The sequence below is a fragment of the Podarcis raffonei genome, chromosome 3 (genome assembly GCF_027172205.1).
Source record: "Podarcis raffonei isolate rPodRaf1 chromosome 3, rPodRaf1.pri, whole genome shotgun sequence".
In the NCBI taxonomy this organism is placed as follows: domain Eukaryota; kingdom Metazoa; phylum Chordata; class Lepidosauria; order Squamata; family Lacertidae; genus Podarcis; species Podarcis raffonei.
The window spans coordinates 85,252,633-85,274,454 of NC_070604.1; the positions used below are offsets into that span (position 1 = coordinate 85,252,633).

The 21,822-nt window shown below is 42.3% G+C and overlaps 1 protein-coding gene across 3 annotated transcripts in view; it reads right to left on the bottom strand.

Annotated features, from left to right (window-relative positions):
- LOC128410957 (zinc finger protein 318-like) overlaps positions 1 to 21,777 on the bottom strand; it is a 25,511-nt gene extending 3,734 nt beyond the window's left edge. The window contains exons 1-7 of one of the 3 annotated variants that reach the window (XM_053382844.1): positions 21,463 to 21,777; positions 19,024 to 19,238; positions 13,998 to 14,550; positions 9,832 to 11,241; positions 8,503 to 8,602; positions 7,943 to 8,215; positions 777 to 4,110 (exon numbers count right to left, since the gene is read on the bottom strand). In XM_053382844.1, the coding sequence (XP_053238819.1) occupies positions 7,968 to 8,215; positions 8,503 to 8,602; positions 9,832 to 11,241; positions 13,998 to 14,550; positions 19,024 to 19,238; positions 21,463 to 21,666 (2,730 nt within the window). In that variant the 5' untranslated portion in view covers positions 21,667 to 21,777 and the 3' untranslated portion in view covers positions 777 to 4,110; positions 7,943 to 7,967. Of the gene's footprint in view, positions 1 to 776; positions 4,140 to 7,942; positions 8,216 to 8,502; positions 8,603 to 9,831; positions 11,242 to 13,997; positions 14,551 to 19,023; positions 19,239 to 21,462 lie in introns of those variants that run through there. The other 2 variants (XM_053382846.1, XR_008329650.1) reach the window with 2 other exon arrangements.
- Between the last annotated feature and the right edge of the window lie 45 nt (positions 21,778 to 21,822).

Below are 21,822 nucleotides of genomic sequence, written 5' to 3' on the forward strand. Positions count from 1 at the left end.
AATTTGGGGGGGGCGGACAAAGGGAAGGCAGGGGAACTTATTGCACCAGCAGGAAGCTTGCACTGTCTCCTGCTAGCTACATAGTTGAATTAGAACTACATGGTTGAATGTCCTCCTCAAAGGGGTCCATTCTTCTGCCGTAGGACTATAGCTTTGTCAGTCTTCCTGGATCTCACAGTTCTTGCACGGATCGCTGCCCTCCAGAAAGACAGTTCAGCCTGCTTCAGAACTGAGCCAGACTTGGCTTGACCAGTTTGCTTCCATTCTGTTCCATGGCTCTCCTGTAGACCCTATGTTCACAGCAAAAATTATTCCCCCCAAATGTGAACTGAACAACTCAGCACCTTCCAAAACAAGTTAACACCATGGGTGGACAAACAACCATTGGCCAAGTGCAGAAACCTACACAAGATTTTGGAGCTGAATTGCTACTAGATTGGTACTCCATTCCAGCCTCATAGATTCAGAAAGTGTGTATCAGACTCAAAGTCTACAGTAATTTTGCAACATTCTTCCATTATCTTTTGCATCTTGCCTCTGCCTCTATTGATTAACTAAAAGTTAAACACCTCTGGGCATATCTCCTTCCAAAGCGCACTCATCTAGCAAGAATTGGATTTAGCAGCATGTTAATGTGAAATCTCCTACCATATTTGATGCACCTCCTGAGTAAAACCATGCTTTTACTAAACACATATTCCAAGAGTCTCGTGTATTAGGATTAAATTATGTTATCAATGCATGTTGGCAGATTTACTCAATGACTCACACAGGTCTTTTCCAAGACAGAAATGATGTTTATTGAGCACACCAAAACAAAATATATACATCCATTACAGAAATGAGGAATAGCTCAGCAAATTATGTGCCTGCCAACATATTCATTATCAAGGAGAGGATCAAGAAACCAATGTCCCCTCCTTTGAGACCTCTTAAACGCATGTAACACTTTAACTAAATATCCAATGACACATCAGAAAGTGGCAACATGCTATTGTTGTTTTTTCATCGGCGTCCCCTGGCTTTTTGTGTAACATCCAGCCTGACTGAGAACTCAAAAGGTTTGCTACAAAGAGAACTGTAAAAGCAAGAGGGATTTCCCCCTTGCTGCGATACCTCTGGTTGCCTGCTTCTCTGGAGGAAGCTGAGCAATCCAGCTTTGCTCTTGCTCCACCACAGCCCAAGGAGGTGTGACTGAGTCAGGACCCAATTAGGGGGCAGCACACAAGAACTGGAGAAAGCTGAGGTTTCACAGCAAGTACAGGGTTGGTTGGGGGCATCAGTTAGAAGCACCTCTCTGCCATGCAAATGGCTGTGTCCTGATGACTTCTGATTGGCTAATGTTGCCAATCACAAGGAAACTCTGGGTGAGGGATGAATGTCCTCTCAGGCTATTTTCAATGGAAATTGCTAAAAGCTCATTCTCCAAGAGAAGGAATTGCTTGAAAAAACTGTGAGCTGCAGATCAAGGAGGGACCTAGCAGCACACAGTGATTGCTGACTGGATGCATGCACATACACCTTGCAGCTGACTGGCCAGTAGAGCTAGAGACTGAAAATCGACTCCAGTGAGACTGATCATCATGGTCGATGCTGGGGGCAGGGTAAAGACGTAGAAAGTTCTGGGTTTATTTAAATGACTTGTTTCTTTTCCGTTTGAGCAACATAAGAAAAGATATATAGACCCACACCCTCACCAGAGCATAGTCTCATTTCAAAGTAATTCAGTATCATGTAAATATTTCCCGTCAAATAAAAGTGTCCTTCCATAAATCTTCATGAGCTGTAGGTGGTCTGTAGTCATGTTCTGTTGTCAAAGCATACAAAAAACCCAAAACCATGTTGTATATTTGATTTAGCAGTGTTCCTCAGGTCTTGAAGTTGTTGTCACCTTTTCTATTAAAGTTCAGTCCCAAGCTTGCATAAACCACACTTCAAACAGGTCAGCATTTGAAGTTCTCCAGTGTCTAGCGATGGTAATCTGTGCTGCCACGATAAGACAGATAAGAAGATCCATATGAGTTAGGTCCTGGGCATCCGCAGCAAAAATGGAGAGAAGAGCAATCTTGGAGTTCAAAATAATCACCTTTGGAAGTGCCTTCATCCTAGATCGCCAGAAAAAAGCCCTTCTTTTGGTTGTTTGAGAATATGGGCACTGACCTCTCTTACTTATTTGAGTATGGACTCTCAAAAAAACATTAGAACCTGAACTCCTTCTTTGAATTGCTAGTATCCCTCTTCTCGCAATCACATTTCTCCTTACTGCAATCCATTCTGTCTCCTATAACTTCAAACACCTAGGAACCCATGCACAACTGCTACCCCCAAACTGAACATTTAGCCCTCCAGGTGATGTTGAACTACAACTTCCATAATCTCTGATCATTGCCCATGCTGGCTGGAGCTGATGGCAAGGCTAACGTCATCTGGAAGGCTACAAGTTTCACATCCATGGGTTACATCTCAATTACCAGGCACACCCTATGTTTCGGTCTTCTATCTGTTCTACATATACTTGCTAGAATCATTTATGACTATGGTACTTTAAACTCTGCAGTTTCCATTTACACACACTAATTATTAAACTGTTTCACACTGTAATTACAAAACCCTTTCCCAGCACTTTTATCTAAATGTATAATGGCATGGGAGAAATGAGAGAATGCTGCAGGACCCCAAAGCACATTTGGCAAAGGGGTCAAGCAATCATTGCCTAACACCACCATCTGGAGTCTGTTCCAACTCAAGACGGCCTAACCAGAAGGCTGCCATGGTTCAAAGCCCCTGAAACATCAATGGTGTTTTGAGACAAGACATTGTGCAATGTTTTCCTCTGTTTCCTGTGGGTTTTTTCAGGGCATCCACACCATCTTGTCATCCTTTTGCAAACATCCCACAATGTTTCTTCCTTTCATCCATAACTTTATGTATGGATGCCTCTTTGCTCTTTTACCCTTTACAATTATTTGGCTATGGTTCTGATTTGGGTAAATGAGAATTCCAGAAAGCTATCCTTTAATCACAGCTCTTCTCTTCTGCTCTCACCTGATCACACTATCCATGCAATTTTGTTTCTTTCCATTACTGCCAGGCATGTTACTACTTTTTTAAATGTTGCAGAGATCTTTTTACTGAAGACCTTTGCACAGTGTATATGGACAAATTTCTGCAGCTCTATAATTACTTTTTTTTGAAAAAATTGCAATTTAAGGTTTCCAGCAATTCTGTTAGCACTTTATAATGAATGACCATAATAAATGTTCCAACTTTTAGTAAAAGGAGGTATTTGCCAGTTACATTGTGTGCATATGTCATTGTACAGAAGACATAGGCTGATTTTCAATCACACGTTACAAATTATTGTGATTAGAAATGAAGTACAGTCGGAAAAGGAGAACTGACTGTGGCCAATCAGAATGTCAAAAGTTCTGAAATACCAGCATTCCTTTTTTTTTATGCACATGCAGGTCTCTGAAATACATGCATTCGTGGTCAGGAAACACATGAGTGGAAAAGGGAAGTGATAGGAATGATGGATATGGTGCAAAGGGTGAATTGTTTTGTTCCAAACACATCTTGGCATGATCCACTCACTGGTATAGACTGGAAATAGTGTGATCAAATAAAATGAACACAAAAGTTTGACATGGTATGGATGGTAACTTTTAGTTCCACAGTCTCAAAAGGAAAAACAATGTCATTGTTCACAAAAAGCCTTGCCTCTGGAAGCACATCAATATAATCAACAGGGTCACACTTTCCCCATCTTTCAGCAAATCCAAGTTAAGAATTGGAGTATAAAACCAAATACTTTCAGTTCATAAAAGAAAAATCTCCATTCTACTGCATCAAATGCCTCTTTCTCCACTGCTTTTTCTATAAGTACTTTTTATTGGATTTCATATAAGTATAACAAAATATAACTAGACAAATAAACATAATCATAACACCCCTCCCCGCAGTCTCTCCAGATATCTGGCAAGTATTCATGTCCCTTTACTATTTGTCCCTCTTTTCACTTTTCTGCAGGATTCGCCGATGTTATTCTTTCAAGGTTGCAGGGCAGCATTCGTCCGCAATGAGGTCATCTTCTCCAACTGAAGTATCCAACTATCAAGAAGTATACATGGTCACAACATCTAGATTTGTAATGATGAAGCAGATAACATATTTTGTAGACCCCTTTCACTAGTACACACAGGTCCCACTACCGGAACACTTGTTATCAAAAATCTCAGTTATACTCAAACTGCTGATTAAGATATCTGAACAGCTGAAGCTTGCCCACTTCCTTACTTGTTCATGCTCTGCTTGTTGCCAGCAGCCATTTTGAGCAGAAACCATGGAGGGACGGAGAGACATCAGGGAGCAAGAGAGATTGAACAAATCAGCTTTTCTTTTGTTTGGTTTTGCTGATTGGCTGTGGCAGTTTCAGGCATAAACCAGGGAGGGATCGAGATTGTAAAAATCACAAATTAAAAATGTTCCCATAGGAAGTAATGGAAATCACCAGCTTTGTCATGTGAATGCTGACCTAACAAATTATTTTCTCGTTTAGAGGAAGGCATTGCACTGGGAAAGCAGGACCTGCGTGTATATGAAATACATGGCTATCAGATGGCATAAAAGGCATCTGTTTTTTACTTTCCTTTCAGTATGGGCTATTTTCTCAGCTATAGCTAATCTCCAAACATTTTTTTACTATAGGTCTACTCTCCACTGCTTCCATTGGCCTGGCAGGTAAGTAGAAGCAGAAGCTAAATTAATTTTTAAAAGCTTGCTCCTCAGCTGTTCCAGTTGCCTGCTCTCTTGTCTTCTGAGCTGCTCCTCTAGGCATGCTGAGCCTGGCAGCAGTACACCTGCTGCCAGAAGAAGCCAGTTTCCTTGGTGGACATTGACAGAATCCAATTGGCAAGTTTCAAATAGGTACACATTGTATGCACAGGAAACCATGTGGTAAAGTCATAATTATGCTAGACAAAGTGGGAAACAAATGCCTATAAAAGTAACTCACTGTCAAGATATGGATTTTTCTGTGGCCAGGTTGTTACAGATCAGCAGAAAAACCAGATTATACACAAAATCCTCTATAAAATGTATCTTTTCAAAAACACAAATCTATACATAATTTTTAGGATTGCAAAAATCACTATGCACAATAATTTGTTTTAGAAAATTTCAGTTGTTGGCTAAGCAAGTGTTAAAATAGATCATTTTACAATTGTATCTTTCTGATTATATAATGTAGCAATTTGAGTAATCTATACATGTACTTCTAATTATACATTTAGAGTCCTAGAATGCACAATGGCAGAATCATTAAGAGCTGAAATGATTATAAAAGGCTTTCTGTACCAAACATTTTGCTATAATACAGATTTGCTTATTGCAAAATCCAATCCTTTTTATTGGTATATTTATGATGCTTGTTTATATTTTAAGCATTTTTACCCTGATATTCAGCCATAAAAAGCTTTTAGAATGTTTATTTTTACTAACAGCACAATAGGACTGCAGCCCCAAACACCTTAATGAGAATGGGAAGGTAAAGGACCCCTGGATAGTTAAGTCGTCAAAGGTGACTGAGGTTGCGACGCTCATCTCGCTTCAAGCCAAGGGAGCCGGCATTTGTTCACAGACAGCTTTCTGGGTCATGTGGCCAGCATGATTAAACTACTTCTGGCGCAACAGAACACCATGATGGAAGCCAGAGCACATGGAACCACTATTTACCTTCCCGTCTGAGCGGTACCTATTTATCTACTAGCACTGGTGTGCTTTCCAACTGCTATGTTGGCAGAAGCTGGGACAGAGCAATGGGAGCTCATCCTGTCAGGCGGATTCAAACCGCTGACCTTCCGATCAGCAAGCCCAAGAGGATGAGTGGTTTAGACCACAGCGCCACTCGTAATTAAGAATTGTTTGAATACTTGGAATGGCTGCAACAGTCACATTTTATCGCTTTTGCCTCCTATGATGCAAATTCCTCGTAACAATGTGGATGATGTCTCACTGTCACTTGGTTCTCATAACACTTGTAAAAACTATGCTTTGCAATAAGACTTCTCTTAATCTGTCTTTTGCATTCTGTTAATGTTGAATGATCAGTTTGTTATTAGTCAGTTCTTGAATATCCAAAGGGCAACTGAAACACAATGTTTCAATGTTTTTCTTTTAAAGAATCCCCCTCCCAACTTCTTTATTGATATATGAGAATGGTCTAAATGTTCTAGTACTGCCATGTACAATTTATATATCATTACCATTTATCTTATAGTAACTATTGTACTTGAAACTGTCATGATAGTTTCCATCCTACCCATAATCCTGCTGGTCACTTCTCTCCTCGTCCCCTGGATCAGCCCCCCCCCATGCACACAGAAACAGAGAGAAAATGTGCACACACATATACATTGCTATTTTGAGTAAAAGTCCAATTTAGTAGAATTAATATGAGTCTTAAGCACTGAAGAGGTCAAAGAGGAAATGGGAAAGGTGACAGAATTACATCTGGGTTGACAAGTCTTTCTGAGATCTTTCAGTGGTGGGGACATAATTGGATAAAGGTTTACAGCAGAGGGCTTTTTCTATTTAAAGTATTTGCTGCTATAGCAAAGCCAGAGCAAAGCAAAGCAGTGCTGGTACTCTGAATCCTCTATGGGGCTATACCACCCTACAATTAAGTTACAACTTATAATCCTTCTAAGTGCACTGGAGGGGAGGGTGAAGTAGGGAGCCATGTTTTCTCCTCACAATGTTTACTGAAGGATGCTACATCATAACATAACATCCTTTCTGAGGTGCATATAAGGTGATATAGCCCTAGAGAGAAGAGTTGGGATGGAAGGATCTATCAATTTTGGTTCTCTCTGTTCCCATTTTTCCAATCGGAAATGCAGTTTCTACAAAGATTTGCTATTAAAATAATAATAATAATAATAATAATAATAATAATAATAATAATAATAATACATCAGCACTTTAGTGTGAATTTCTTCTAATTAAGTGATTTTTGTATGCAATTCTGACTAATGGACACATTTTTGCAATTTCCTCTAATATCATGTGTATGCTATTTTTACTAATATCTTAATTTTTATGCACTTTCCCCCAACAGAGGCATTTTTTAAATATATGCATTTGGTTGTTTGGCTGGAGAACTGCATTGCAAAATTTGGGTAAGGGTGAAATTTAAAGGGGGCTGTGTTTCAGTTTTCATATTGTTTTGGAAAGTGAGGATTTGATAGATTCAGCATTCAATGAGAACTGATCAAATTTCTCTCCCATCCTCTAGTCAAGTTTTTTATGTTGTGAACAACACTGAGATCTATAGATTTAGGGCAATATGCAAATTTAATGATCAAAACAAAACAAAACAAAACGCCACTATTGATTTGCTACGACAGTAAAAGCTATTTATAAAAAGGGGTGGTGCGGGGGAGAGAACTCTCTGCTGCTACCTTTTACATGTGAAAGTCTCCTACTTATGAAAGGCTTCTGAGTTTTGATAGCCCAGTGCTGGGAGTGAAAAAAGTTTCTCCCATCATTGCAGTCTGACAACAGAGCTGTGAAGGAGGGGGGGGAACTGTAGATAATGATTTAGGATTAACCTTGAGCGGCTTAGAAAATTTAGAGATATCTTACCTTCTATTTCCGTGAATTTGGTAGAGTTGTTATATTGTATCAGCATTTAATTTAAACCAAAGACCCAAGAGATAAAACTTCTTAACAACTATTTTACTTTCCTTTAGACATAAAACAGTAATTCACAACATAGGACTCATAAAATAGGAAGTTAACTGAAGACTTCCTGGTTTGTTTATTGGCTTGTACAAAGGGAGAAGCGAAGGGGATACATGCATGGGCAAAAGGCTAATTTATATCCAGGCTAATTAAGTAATTATCATCTGAAGTCGCTTGGTGAGTGCACCTGTTATTTTACCTGGATTGAGTTGCAAGTTAGCTCCTCATTTTTTTCCATTTTCTGACTTGTCTTTTTCTGACTTGTCTTTATTTTCAGAAGATTGCTTCCGGGCTTTCTCAAAAATGTTAATCCCCAGGATCAGAGCTACCTTATCAAGCTCAGATTGTTTTTTCCCTGCCGCATCAGAATGCATCTGCAGCTGAGCAACTTCCTTTGCTATCTTCTCTCGTAGTTGGTTCACTTCCACCAGCAAGGGATCTTTTGCCTTACGCATCTTCCGCATCATCTCCCCTAAGCCAGTCAAAGTGGTAGAGTGGAAAGCATAAGAAAATCATTAATACATGCAAAATTATTTTGGGTAATCAATTATAAGGTACCATTTTGGTATACTCAAAAGACAGAAGCAGGGTTTGCATTACTGTATGAAGAACTGACAGTTACTTGCAATGATTTGGGTTGCACCCTAATTAATTCCCTGTTTAGGATAATACCCTGAGATAAAAACAAATTACGCAATGTCCAGCATCACCACTTTAGAGGATAGTAGGGGAAAAGGAAGAATAAAATGAGTGCAGTACCTTCCTGTTTTGTAAGTCTGTTTAACTCAACTGTCAGATAATGCAGTTTCTTCTGTCGTGCTTCTTGTTCAGCCTTCAATTTCCCTCTTTCCTCCATTACCTAGAAAGGTTTGTGAAGGGAAGGAAGGTATTAAAAATCCCCCTTTCATGGATTACAACCCAACTAAAACTACAACAATCATTGAAAGTAAATATTTTCATCTTATGCTTGCTAACTCGGCCTGTGATTCATTGCACCCAGCTCCTAACATACTAAATGCCACTAAACATGAAACATACTAAAACTTACTAAAGCTTAAAAGCATGCAGGTCCTGCTTTCTGAACAAAATGCGTTCCCAGGAAATCATTTGTTAGGCGTATGTTCACATAATGAGCTTATGATTTCCATTATTTCCTATGGGAACACTTCTATTTCGTAATTTGTTTGATCTCTTCCCCTCCCTCCCTGGTTTCTGCCCAAAAGGGCTGCTGCTGACCAGCAAAACATGAAGTAGGCAAACTCCATCTGTTTGGCTGCTTGTGTAGTGAGGTTTGGGTATAATTCTTCGTGTTTGGCTGAGATTTCAGTTACCAAGTGTTCCAATAGCAGGACCTGCATGTAGATTGTATCCTTAAAGAGAGACTGTTTAAGACCTTAGGGTGAAGGGCAGGTAATAAACAACAACAACAATTAACAAGGTGTGTCTTGCCACAGTACCATAAAAACAGCCATTAGATAGCTCAAGACATTAGAGGTACATCCTGTTCAAAAAAACTATACGTAATCCAATGTCAAATAAAAAGTGCAGAAAAAAGTTAAAATAAAATTGTATGCGCTTTGAACTTCTGTAAAACGGCAGACCTTAAATCCAAGAATGTAATCTTAAACAAGGAATCAATTCTGCACTTGGTTTCATATTTCATTATGTGTTAGGAAAAGATGTGCAGTAGAAAAAGTATTACAGTGGTACCTTGGGTTAAGAACTTAATTCGTTCCGGAGGTCTGTTCTTAACCTGAAACTGCTCTTAACCTGAGGTACCACTTTAGCTAATGGGGCCTCCCGCTGCCACACAATTTCTGTTCTCATCCTGAAGCAAAGTTCTTAACCCGAGGTACTATTTCTGGGTTAGTGGAGTCTGTAACCTGAAGTCTGTAACCTGAAGTGTCTGTAACCCGAGGTACCACTGTATATATTTTTAAACTACAGTTTAAGGCATTCAGAAGTAAGTCTATAAGGATACTATCCACTTCTCAATAGCAGCAACTACATTGCTGCTATGTGGAAAAGGAAATGTGGTGGTGGTGGGGGGGAGGAAGATACATCTGCTTGTAAGATAAACATTCTCACCTTTTGTTTCTGAGCAGCTCGATTTCTATCATCAGGTATTTTTTCCTTAGCGCCTTTGTGGGTAGGCTGAGGGAGCAATTTGGAATGAGGAGCAGAGAAAGGGGTTTGAACAATCATAGATGTATTTCTTTTGATATCACAAGTCCTTCGTGTTGTGGAAATTGTCTGAATAACTCTGACGTTGGAAACTGAATGATTTGGTGGCACTGCTGGAGTACCGTACTCAGGTGCCTTTGGAAATTCAGGATGAGCCTGCTGGGGAGGAGCATACGTGGCCCAGCCAGATGCTGCATATGCCATATACTGTCCATATGGATTATAGCCAGGAGGGGGCATTGTGGGAGGTGGATAGTTTTGTGGCAGGTGAGTTGCACCGAATGGTAAATAGAATGGAACACTATACTGGGGATATATGGGAGCAGGAAACATATGAGGAAGACAAGGTGGGGCAGATGGAATTGGAGATGCCATGGGAACAGCTTGCTCTTGTGGGAAATGATAATCTTGCCTTACAATTTTGCTTTCAGTGTGCTTAGAATGTGAAGCAGGAGACATCTCTTTAGATGGTGGGAAATAATCAGGAGAGGGAGAGTGGTTCCACCTTGACTCTGGAGAATGAGTGTCACTTTTACTGCAGTGCCTTTCCTTAGACTCCCTAGATTCTTTCCTAGGTTTATGAGAAGCCACTGAACGACGATCAGGAGAACGAGATGCTTTCTTCCCATGGAGGCGTTCCTGAGTGCGGGCAGCAAGCTTACCAATTTCAGCCACCCCAATGTCAAGACCAATAGTTTTGAGCAAGTCATAAATTTTCTCATGCTCTGATCTGGATTCTTCTAAAGTGTCTGATTTTACAGACAGACTAGCAGGAGGAGAGTTTATTTTCTTCCTTCCATGTTCTTTATCACCACTCAATGTTATCCTTTGAATAAAAATTGAGTCATCCCCATTATCACCATAAAGAAACTTCTCTTCAGCCTCAACATCATCAAGGAGGCTGTTCCTTCTCCTTTCTTGAGTGCTGGTAGAATCTGTTTTCATACTCAGAATGTGTGAAAAGCCATTCCCATCCTGGCTGGCTCTTTCATGGGGAAGCAAGAAGTAACTGTGCTGGTCTTCTGGCTCTGATGTGGACTCATGACACTCTCTCCGATTCAAAAAGCTCCCAAAATTCTGTTTATAATGGGAAATGTTTTGTTTTTGGCCAGAATGCAGCTTCCAATTATGCACATTGCCTTCAGATGTTGTATTTGCAGGTTCTACATCTGCATTTTTATTGAACTGTTTGAGGAATTTCACCTCCTCAGTTGAAAAAGGAGCAATGCTGTTGGTTCTCTGGGGAAAAGGAGGATCATCTGAAAGAAGAGGGGGCTCTTTGAGAGAGGCAGAACTGCTAGAAAAGACTTCAGGCTAAAAAGAAAGAAATTGCCATTTGTTACTACATTTTGCAAGGAGGCTAATCACTTTCCCAATCTATTAAGACAGACATAACTTTAATATAAAGGGTTTATAGTCAGTAGTTCATAACACTAACGAAAACTGTAAGATAAAAATGGAATTGAAAGAGACAAAATAGTTCCTAAATTCCACACTGTTACATCTGCATAAGATGGCCATTTTGATTAGGGATGGGCCATACTTTAAGAATGTGAGAACAGTCTGCTGGATCCAGCCAGTGGCCCCCCTAGCCCAGAATCCTGTTCTCATAGTGGCCAACTAGAAGCGCAAGGGAAGCCCACAAGCAAGAGCTGAGAGCAACAGCCCTCTGCCCACCTGCAGTTTCCAGCAACTGGTATTCTGAAGCATACCACCTTCAACACAACAGTGAAGGCAGAGCATATCCATCAGGGTTAGCAGCCACTGATAGCCATAACCTCTGTGAATTTGCCAATCCTCTTTTAAAGCTACCCAAGTTAGCGGCTATTGCTGCCTCTTGTGGGCAGGAATTCCACAGTTAAACTATGTGCAGTGTGAAGAAGTACTTCCTTTTGTCTGTCTTGAATCTTCCAACATTCAGCTTCCTTGGATGTCCATAAGTTCTAGTATTATGAGAAAGAGAAAACTTTTCTCTAGCTCCTTTCTCCATGCTGTGCATAATTTTTTACACTTTTGTCATGTCACTTTCACTGCTGACAATCAACACTCCTGCCTGATCGTCTTTAATAGGGCACTGGAAGAGAAAGTGACCGATTATCCCCCACTAAAGGCCAACCCTGGCTTGCAACACTGATCTAATGAGCTATAAAACTGCCAGTATAGCGAGGTAAGATTTGTCAGCTTGATACCTTGGTAATAGCTGTGCAATTCTTGCCCCTACTCAAGCCAACCCTCGTTCACAGTGAGGGCAATGAGAGGGCTTTGTTTGCCCTGAATAACACTGTCATTTAGACAAAGCTGAGGGGCTATGTAGTACCCTGAGAATCATTCTGCGATGCCTGATTTGCTGAGATTACACAGCAATAATAGAGGAGAAGAAAAACCATGTCAAATGAGTAACTGAGGAGCAACACAGTGGCTGTGGACAGGGACAAACATATGTAAAACAATACCTTTGGAGATTTGAAATCAACATTTCCCACCAAACCCAAAGTGTTTTTGCACCAAAACATTCACAAGCAAGCATTATGTGCAGCTCTGGTTATGGCAGCTACAAAAAGATAATTCCCATAGCCATATTGTTACTATTATCAGAAACGAACTGATTTTTTCATATGATGAAACCCTGAGATAGAGAGAGCAGGATGCCAAAAAGGTACTTGCCACATCATAGTTGGCACGGTTTTGAAAAGCATTATTTATTTACAGTATTTAGTATTGGAACCACCTGCCAAGGTGCTCTCTCTCCACAGCTACACAACAGAAAAACAATCCAGTCATGATAGTATGAAATGTCACCTGTTCAGAGCATTCCATACCAATCTGAGAGAATGTCTGCAGTCCAATCCAACTAGGTAATTCTAGTATTAAGATTCTTGTATTAGGTTCAAGCGGGTCAAAAAAATGCACAACATGGTAAATGTACTGCATAAATTGCCAACTCTTCAATTTCAGCCTACACACAGATGTGAATAATAGTACCCTTATTTTGTTTACATTCAACCCATTGCAAGTACCATTAAATGGTTCAAAACAAATCCCAGATGTACCATTCCAAAAACCACCTTAATTTGGTGGTCTTGACTATTCTGATTTTTCTACTGTAGAGGTAAAAACCCCCTTCATGTCCAGATTAATAATAATAACAATAATAATTTATTATTTGTATCTCAGCCACTCTGGGCATCTTCCAGCATATATATAGAAACATAGTAAAAATTAAACCTTAAAAAGCTTTTCCTATACAGGGCTGCCTTCAGATGTCAAGGTGTTAAAACATTTCTGGCACCTTGCCGCAGGTTCTATCTATAGGAGAAAAACATGACACATATACAAGTGGGAGGCTCTTCTGTGTGATAGCATCACAGCTACAGAATGTACTGCCAAGGATAGTGAATCTGGTGCTCGAACCAGGTAAAAATTTTTTTGTCACCCAGCCACTGCAAATTGTTTTATTATCTAGCTGAATAGTTCTGCCATTCTCAACTTTATTGTATTCTCGGTTGTCTTAGATTGTAGTACAGGTGGCGATCACCTTGCACCTGTCTACCTGACATGTGACCACCAAGACATGCGCTGCTTTCAGCTTTGGAAGGGAGCAAAATGGGCTTACGCACAATTGCTGACATGCACAATGACCTGGAAAGCAACCCCCACACTAACAGGGAATCGCCTGTATTTAAATTCCTATGTATACTACCTGGAAATCTGTTTCTGGAAAGCTTAGGGTTTTTTTAAATAAGTAAGGATTTTGATTGTGTGTGAATTTTAAAGCTATATGAATAAGCTGAATGAAAACTTTTGAAAGGTAGAATTGCTCATGAAGTGGGATGCTCTGAATACCAAAACTAGTAAAATGTCCTCATTCCAAGAAAAATGGGATCCAATATGCTGATTATTCTACAAGTTACACCAAACAAACTCCACAACTGCGAGGGAAGCCTGGATATTATTCTGAGGGTATTTGTTCCAGAATTAACAGAGATTAAGTTAAATAATAAAAGATTCAATAAAAGAGCAGTAAAAAGTGTAAAGGACAGTTTAACCAGAGAGAGAAATACATGCCAAACCTGCACCGAAGGATCATCCCTGTGTTTCTTCAGAATAGATTTTTTGGGCATTGCTGTTATTTCATTAGGTCTATAAATATATTTATGTTCAGGGTCTTGACTGCAATTTCTGCTCAGCTCCTCCTCTTTGCTTTTTCTCCCAGCATATTCAAGTATACGTAAATCCACATCGTGAAATGGCAGGCTTGGGCTCTTACTAGGATCTTGTTTGCAGAAGTTCCACGTCCCAGACAAGAAATCCTCAGGCTCTATGTCTATCTTAAGCAGTCTGTCATCTCTGTCATGTTTAGGAAGTTCTAGGTCTTGCCCTGTATCCTCTGATGGCTTCCCAAGTAGCATTCTATACCTTTCCGTTTCCCTTGGGAGATATTGTAGATGGTTATAGCTGGTGCTATAGTCTGATTGATGGAGGAAATCGTCTCTAAAACGATAATCCTCATCTTGTCCTGTATTGAAAGGTGAAGAAGGAGTTTCCTTGCTCAAGGAATACCGCTCAATGCTTTGAGGGCGTGGAAGGCCACTGCTAAATATTGGACCATCAGCCAAGTCATCCCTAATAAGAGAGGTACAGAACAAAATCAGCAACTTGGAATAACCCCCCCCTGAACTCCAGCTGGCATAAAGTGCCCTTTGTATGACAACTCAATACTGCTTGCCTTGAACCCAAGATGGCTGGTTCTGAAGATTTTATATACTCAGCAATAACTTCACCCCTTGACAGTCCAAACTATGCTGCAGTGAGCGAAATAATTCATTTCAGAAGTCTTGTTATTTATGAGCATAGGAGACATGCAACAGGAACAGAAGGAACAGAAGCCCAAACTTGAGAGCACTCAGGTTCCAGTTTGTCTATTTATCTTACACAGAAGGCCTGCATACTTCAATTATTTTATGGTGGATTTGAACAACACACATTTAGGGTTGTGTTTAGCTTTTTTAGATGGTCTCATAAAAAAAAGAACACAAATGTCTTGCTGGCTATCTAGGGGGAAAGTGAGCAACAGAACATTTTGGTATTTTTTACAGTAGTAGAATTCCCCCTTTCATCAGCAACAATATTGTAGTTCCAAATTCAGCAAAGTTTCTCACCCTCCACTCCTCAAATAATTTCCTTCACATACTGTTTTCTGCATGTTACTTTAGCAAAACAACAACAACAACAAAACCCCTCAGAATTACTACTGAAAATAACTTCCATGCATGTTTTTAAATGAGGATTGCTGAAAGCATCAAACCTAAATACATGTTTTCATCACACTCAGCCTGCTGAACGCTTTCCCAACAATAATTTTGAAGAGATCTTCATGTCAAAAACAGTATGAAGCAAAATATCAAAATATGGAAGACAACTTCCTTATCCGTTCAAAGCAGTGTTCAAAATTAGCCAGGCACCAGGCGCATTTTGCCCCTGGCTTTTGACCACTTGTAACCAAGTGAAGATGCCTGGGCACCAGGATGGCACCCGACATCACCATCTGGGGATCATTGGATCTGGACTGTTTTCACACACTAATATCCCACTAATACCCTGTAAAATTTTATCAGTTACATTTTATCTGCACAATCGGAATGAATTTCTGGAACCAAATTGCTTTTTCTGTGCAGCCTGAGCAGGAACAGTCACCATTAAGAAAAAGAGGTAAATTTAGGTCAATATATATGTATGTGGACTATCCCTGGATCAAGTGACTTTTCTTCTTCCAGTTCTCAAAGCTCTTAACCTAGCTCAAGGTAGTCAGAAGTTTAACTCAGAATCAATCATGGACAGTCCATCATTTGAAAACAAAGACTGGAGCTGTCTTGCCCCAAAATGGAAACTAGGCATTCCATTTTGACGACAGCAACCTTGGTTTAGGGAACTATTTGGGAACCTAGCATATATATCTAATTTTCTAATACTGCAGGAGAATAAGATCTATAATGGGAAACTGGATTCAACTGAAAAAAAATGTCCATCAAGACACAGACCTATACCAGCTCAAGCTATTATAAGCCCTTAAAAAAGGGGGGGCGGTTCATAGGATCAAGCTATCAGTTGAAAAAAAGTTATACCGTATTTTTTGCTCTATAGGACGCACTTTTTCCCCTTCAAAAATGAAGGGGAAATGTGTATGCGTCCTATGGAGCGAAGAAGCCATAGCCCCGCAACCCTCTCCCGGCTGGAGAGGCGACGGGCGGCTATGGCAGGAGCCTCTTTAGCTGCGCGCCACCTCTCCAGCCGGGACAGCGTGCACGGGGCTAAAGAAGTCCCGCTTACCCTCTCCCAGCTGGAGAGGTGATGCGCGGCTATTGCAGCAGCCTCTTTAGCCGCGCACCACCACTCCAGCCAGGACAGCACGCGCGGGGCTAAAGAAGCCCCCCGCGACCCTCTCCCAGCTGGAGAGGTGACACGCAGCTATGGCAGCAGCCTCTTCGCTGCACGCCTTTCCGCTGCTTCCCGACCTGCTCTTTGGGGCTGGTGGTGGGCTTCCCCCCGCCAGCCCCAAAAAGCAGGTCGAAAGGAACCTGAAGCCTGGAGAGTGAGAGGGGTCGGTGCGCACCGACCCCTCTTGCTCTCCAGGCTTCCGAGGTAGCCACCTGAAGGCGACTGAGCGCACCTTAAACGGCACCTTGTTTTAGAGGGGGAAAACAAGAGGGGGGAAATTCTCCCCCTCTCTGCGCAGCACCTCCTGCCGCTTCGCTGAAGGGGCACTGGGCAGAGAGGGGGAGAATTTTTTTTCCTTGTTCTCCCCCCCTCTAAAACAAGATGCATCCTATAGTCCGGTGCATCCTATAGTACAAAAAATACGGTAATTTGCATTGTTCTTATCACCACGACAGAGTTAAAATCACTTTAACAGTACCCTGTTAGCAGAGACACTGAGTAATGTGCCAAGCAATAAAATACTGGCCAAAGTTTATTGAACAAACCAAACTCCAGCACAGGGCTGTCTTAAGCATATGCGGCGCAGGGGTGCAAAGATCCGCCCGGCGCCCCCCCCCAAAGTTGCTGACCTTTTTAAAGGAAAGGTTCCCCAGAGTTGTCAGGCACCTGGTTGGCAAAAAGAGGCAAAGCTGCTCACTCTCTTTCTCTCAGGGAGCTGCCGCCAGCGCACTTCGAGTCCCAAAGTCGGACCAAAGTGGAGAAACGCACAGGAAAGGTGAGCGGCGGCAACCCTTTGGCCCACCTGTCCCTTCTACCACCCAGGGCAGCATGAGGAGGGGCTGCTTGCCTGCTGCTGCTGCTTCCAGCGTCGGAGGAGCGAAGGGACACCGCTAAAGCCGAGGCGGGAAAGGCGTGCTGAGGAGAATGCTGCTTGGCGCCTTTTCTGTCGCTGCTGTTGCCGCCGTCTCTTGTCCTCCTCCTCCTCCTCCTCGCTGGGCGCATGTCTGTCTGCTTGCCCACCCACCTGCTTGTTTGCTCTCTGGCTCCCGGAAGAGCCCACTGCAGCGCTCCGACCGACGGGCGGGCTCTTCCCGGACTCAACTCTCGAGCCCCGGACTCTCAGCCTGGCGCCCCTGAGAGCCTGGCACCCGGGTGCCCTGCACCCCTAGCGCCTATGGGTAAGACAGCCCTGCCCAGCTGAAAGAAAGAAGTTTTGCCTTTCGACAGGCCTTGTTGACAGCAGTCTTAGATTCAATGAAACAGCCACAAGAAAATTCACTCACAGCTAGACAGCTTACCAAAGCAGCTACTACCTCAGTAAAGATCATGCCACCCGCCCTGGTCGCAACCTACCCCCTCTTGTCTAGATGACTTACAGACAACATAATTAACCCTTAAATTACACACCGAATTATCTCTGCTGTTATACTTCCATATTCTACATACTAACAGCAAATTAATAATGGATCTTCTGTAGCCAAAATGACCACCCAAACATTAAGAGGTGGCTATATTTTGGCTCAGGGAAATCCCAAGATTTGCAGATGCACAAAAAATATTTTCAAAAACTCTAAGGAGAGACATAAGGAAATAACCAGCCCAAGGAAAACTGAGTAAGCTCTGTCAACATGGAATATTGGGTGAGTGTTGGGGGCAAAAGCACAGGACACTGGTGGGGGAGCGAAGAGGAATGGAATGGAATAACTGAGAGAACCCTGATCAGCAGCACTCTATGTGGCAACATTTTCTTGTGGGTCCAATTTGGGTTTTCCTTATTCTAGTGTTGATATAGCTTTAACACTTTCACACTGAACAATGAAACTTCCCCGTTGCTTCTACTTCTAGAAGTGGCTCTAGAAGTAAAAGCAACGGGGAAGTTTCATTATTCAGTGTGAAAGTGTTTTACAACTTCTGTCATTCATGCAATTATCTTTCCTAAATATACCCTTTTTCATGTACATGTCTGTGTATATAACCCTATTTTAAATGGAAACCTGCTGTTGGGGATCTGAAGAAGAAATTTCACCCCTAAAAATGGAGTAGGAAAACAGGATGTTTGGGCAGTGAAAGCAAATTATAATATAGATCTTCACACAGTTTCTGTACCTGCAGGAACATGTGAGTTTAAAATAGCAGCTAAATTGTCATGAGGTAACAAGAAATTTACTAAAAGGGTGTTTCATCATTTTGTTTTTCAACTGGGGTTCATTTTTAGAAAAGAAGCTGTTTCAGTTCCACATCTACTCTCACGGCTTCCTCAGAATCCACTGAAGACAAAACTGTCAGAAAAATTCAAAGAAGTAGATGTAAAAACTAATGATTTCAATCAAACAAAAGGTTTCCAAAACTGAGCTATGTACTTTTTATCCATCTCCATCCTGCTCTTATTTATAAAAAGACTGTATGAAATTAAACGGAGACATGTTTTCAATACCTCTCTTTAATTCCTAATATTTTAAATCCATACCAAGGGAGGTATTAAAAATATGTCAATAAGAGAGCTAAATATGTCTGTCCTATATGTGAGATTCCCAACATGTCCTATACATTTCCCACAACGTCTTACAATCAGGTTGTGGGATTTTATATTACCCATGGGACAAGTACCAAGAAAGATAACCAAGGTTAATTATGAGAGACTGGCCTTCAGAGAAGCCTTACCTGTTCCCATCACTCAAACTTGGAGAGCGTTTGTCTGGAGAGTGAGAGTGCTTGCCCGGAGAGTGAGAGTGCTTGCCCGGAGAGTGAGAGCGCTTGCCCGGAGAGTGAGAGCACTTGCCCGGAGAGTGAGAGCACTTGCCAGGAGAGTGAGAGCGCTTGCCCGGAGAGTGAGAGCGCTTGCCCGGAGAGTGAGAGCGCTTGCCTGGAGAGCGTCTCTACAATTAAAATAACAAGACATCAGAATTCTTACGGCCAAGTAAGTTACTATGGGGCAGGGGGTTCATGATGCTATTTAAGAAATAAGCCAATATTAATGCAGTATGCAAATTTTACTACAATTGATGTGAATTTGAAAAACACTACATGCACCTAATGTTTATAATGTGCAGTGAAGACATCTGATAATATGTACACCAACAATGTAATGAGAAAATGCAGCTAAATTGACAATTGTACCATTTAGAAGAATAGGAAGCCTCCCAATTTATTGCTAGTGACATAGACCACCAAAAAACCACTGTCCACCCCCATTTTTCACAGAAAAGCGGTCAATTCTAGGAATGGGTTGTTTCTTAAAATTAATTAGTAATGGAACAGGGGGATAGTCCATCAGTCGAACAGGGCACTTCCAAGTTCTAATAGACATTTTTAGATAGGTGAACTTATCTCTTGGAAGCATTTATCTCCTCACTCTGCTTCCTCCTGCTATCTAGATAATCAAATCTCAGTTTATTAAGCCAAGATATGTGCAGAGTCACAAATCCACATGCAGCTTGCTCAGCTCCGTTCCTAAAGCCAGGCATCAAAACTAACAGCAGTGTACTGTTAAATCCAAACACTGGCTTCCAAACAAGACAGGAACTGGAAGCCAATTTTATTTCAATGGCTTCATTTTCTAGCCTCCTTGGAAGCCATTGACCAGCTTTCCAATTATTTGTTAACAGAATAACCATGGCTTCCTGGCATGTTTCCCACTTGAACAAAGGGGACAGGGGACCAAAGAGATTGCATGCGAGTTCAGTAAATTTATGCACATCTCAGCTCATTAGGCCAAGATCTGATCATGCAAATGCAGCCTCTTTTCTTCTTAATCTCTCCCCCAGCCTTTAAGATCTTTAAGTATTTGGTTATTGACAAATATGAAAAGTGAAGTACAATCACTTCCAAAGGCTAATCTTCTCTGAAATTCACAGTTTGATCCTAAGCATGACTATCCATTAGCTGTGTTGATTTTGGTTGAAATAATTTTCAAGTAATCCAACCAGGTTTATGCGCCCAATATGCCTTAGCACCCATCCTACTTTTCAAATTCATTCAACGATCCACGAACCTTTGGTAAAAATAAACCTAAGCTCCTCCCCACCACAAGCCAAGTCTACAGGTATTGCCTTAACCTGTTAAGGGTATTTTGTGTGCGGGCAAAAATCACTGTCCACTTTCCTTCATGTAGAAATGAAGGAAAGAAAGGAGCGTGCAGCTCAACCTGAGACGGGTCTACTCAGAAGTCTTACTAAATCCAAGGTGATTTCCTCTCAGATGTAGAATACACAGGGCTGTTGCACATTTCATGTTTCTCTACTTTGAGGCAAAGCTTCCCCTCCAGCTGTCATTAAGCCTTTCGACGTCCTTCGCATCACCACAGAGCAAAGGCTGGGATCACGGGTAAGATTGCTTAGGGATGCTCAAGGTTGCTGGGCGCACACCCAGAAATGTGGGCCATGGTGTTATATATAACTAAGTTGGGGGCAGAAAAACAGCTGGCTATTCCGGTAAGTGGCAGTTAGGTGCGAGAGATGGGGGATGCTCCTTGGGGAAGGTACAGTGGTACCTCGGGTTAAGTACTTAATTCGTTCCGGAGGTCCGTACATAACCTGAAACTGTACTTAACCTGAAGCACCACTTTAGGTTGGGGCCTCCTGCTGCCGTTGCGCCGCCACAGCACAATTTCTGTTCTCATCCTGAAGCAAAGTTCTTAACCTGAAGCACTATTTCTGGGTTAGCGGTGTCTGTAACCTGAAGCGTATGTAACCTGAAGCGTGTGTAACCCAAGGTACCACTGTACTGAGGCAAGCGGGCGGCCGTTACCCCTGGACGCTAGGGAGGCGGAAGAAGAGTTTGGATTTGATATCCCGCTTTATCATTACCCTAAGGAGTCTCAAAGCGGCTAACATTTTCCTTTCCCTTCCTCCCCCACAACAAACACTCTGTGAGGTGAGTGGGGCTGAGAAACTTCGAAGAAGTGTGACTGGCCCAAGGTCACCCAGCAGCTGCATGTGGAGGAGCGGAGACGCAAACCCGGTTCACCAGATTAGAGTCTACCGCTCTTAACCACTGCACCACACTGGCTCTCGGAGGCGTCTTAAATTCGCTGAGGCCGGGCCAATTCCCCAACCCGCAACCCCCTCAGCCTCCGCCACCGCCGCCACGGGCAGAGCGTACCCGACTACTGCGGCGCGAAGGCGGCGACCGGCGCGAAGAGCGTCCGCTGGAGGGCGAGCGGTGCCGGCGGCGGCTCCGCGGAGACCGGGAGCGCGAGCGCGAGCGGTGCGAGCTGCGGCCTCGAGCCGAACTGGAGCTGGATGCGCTGGTTTTGGACCGGCTGGAAGACGGCTTGCTCGAACGGCTGCTGCTGGAGCGGTGCATCACGACAAGAGCAGCGTCTCCGCCGCCGCCAAGGCCGCTCTCGCCAGCTCCCTTCCCAGCCCCCAGCCCCCGCTCTGCGCACGCATCAACTGCCCCCGCTTCTCGCGCGCGCACGTAGCACCGGACGCAAACGCAGCTCGCGCGGGGCTGGATGGG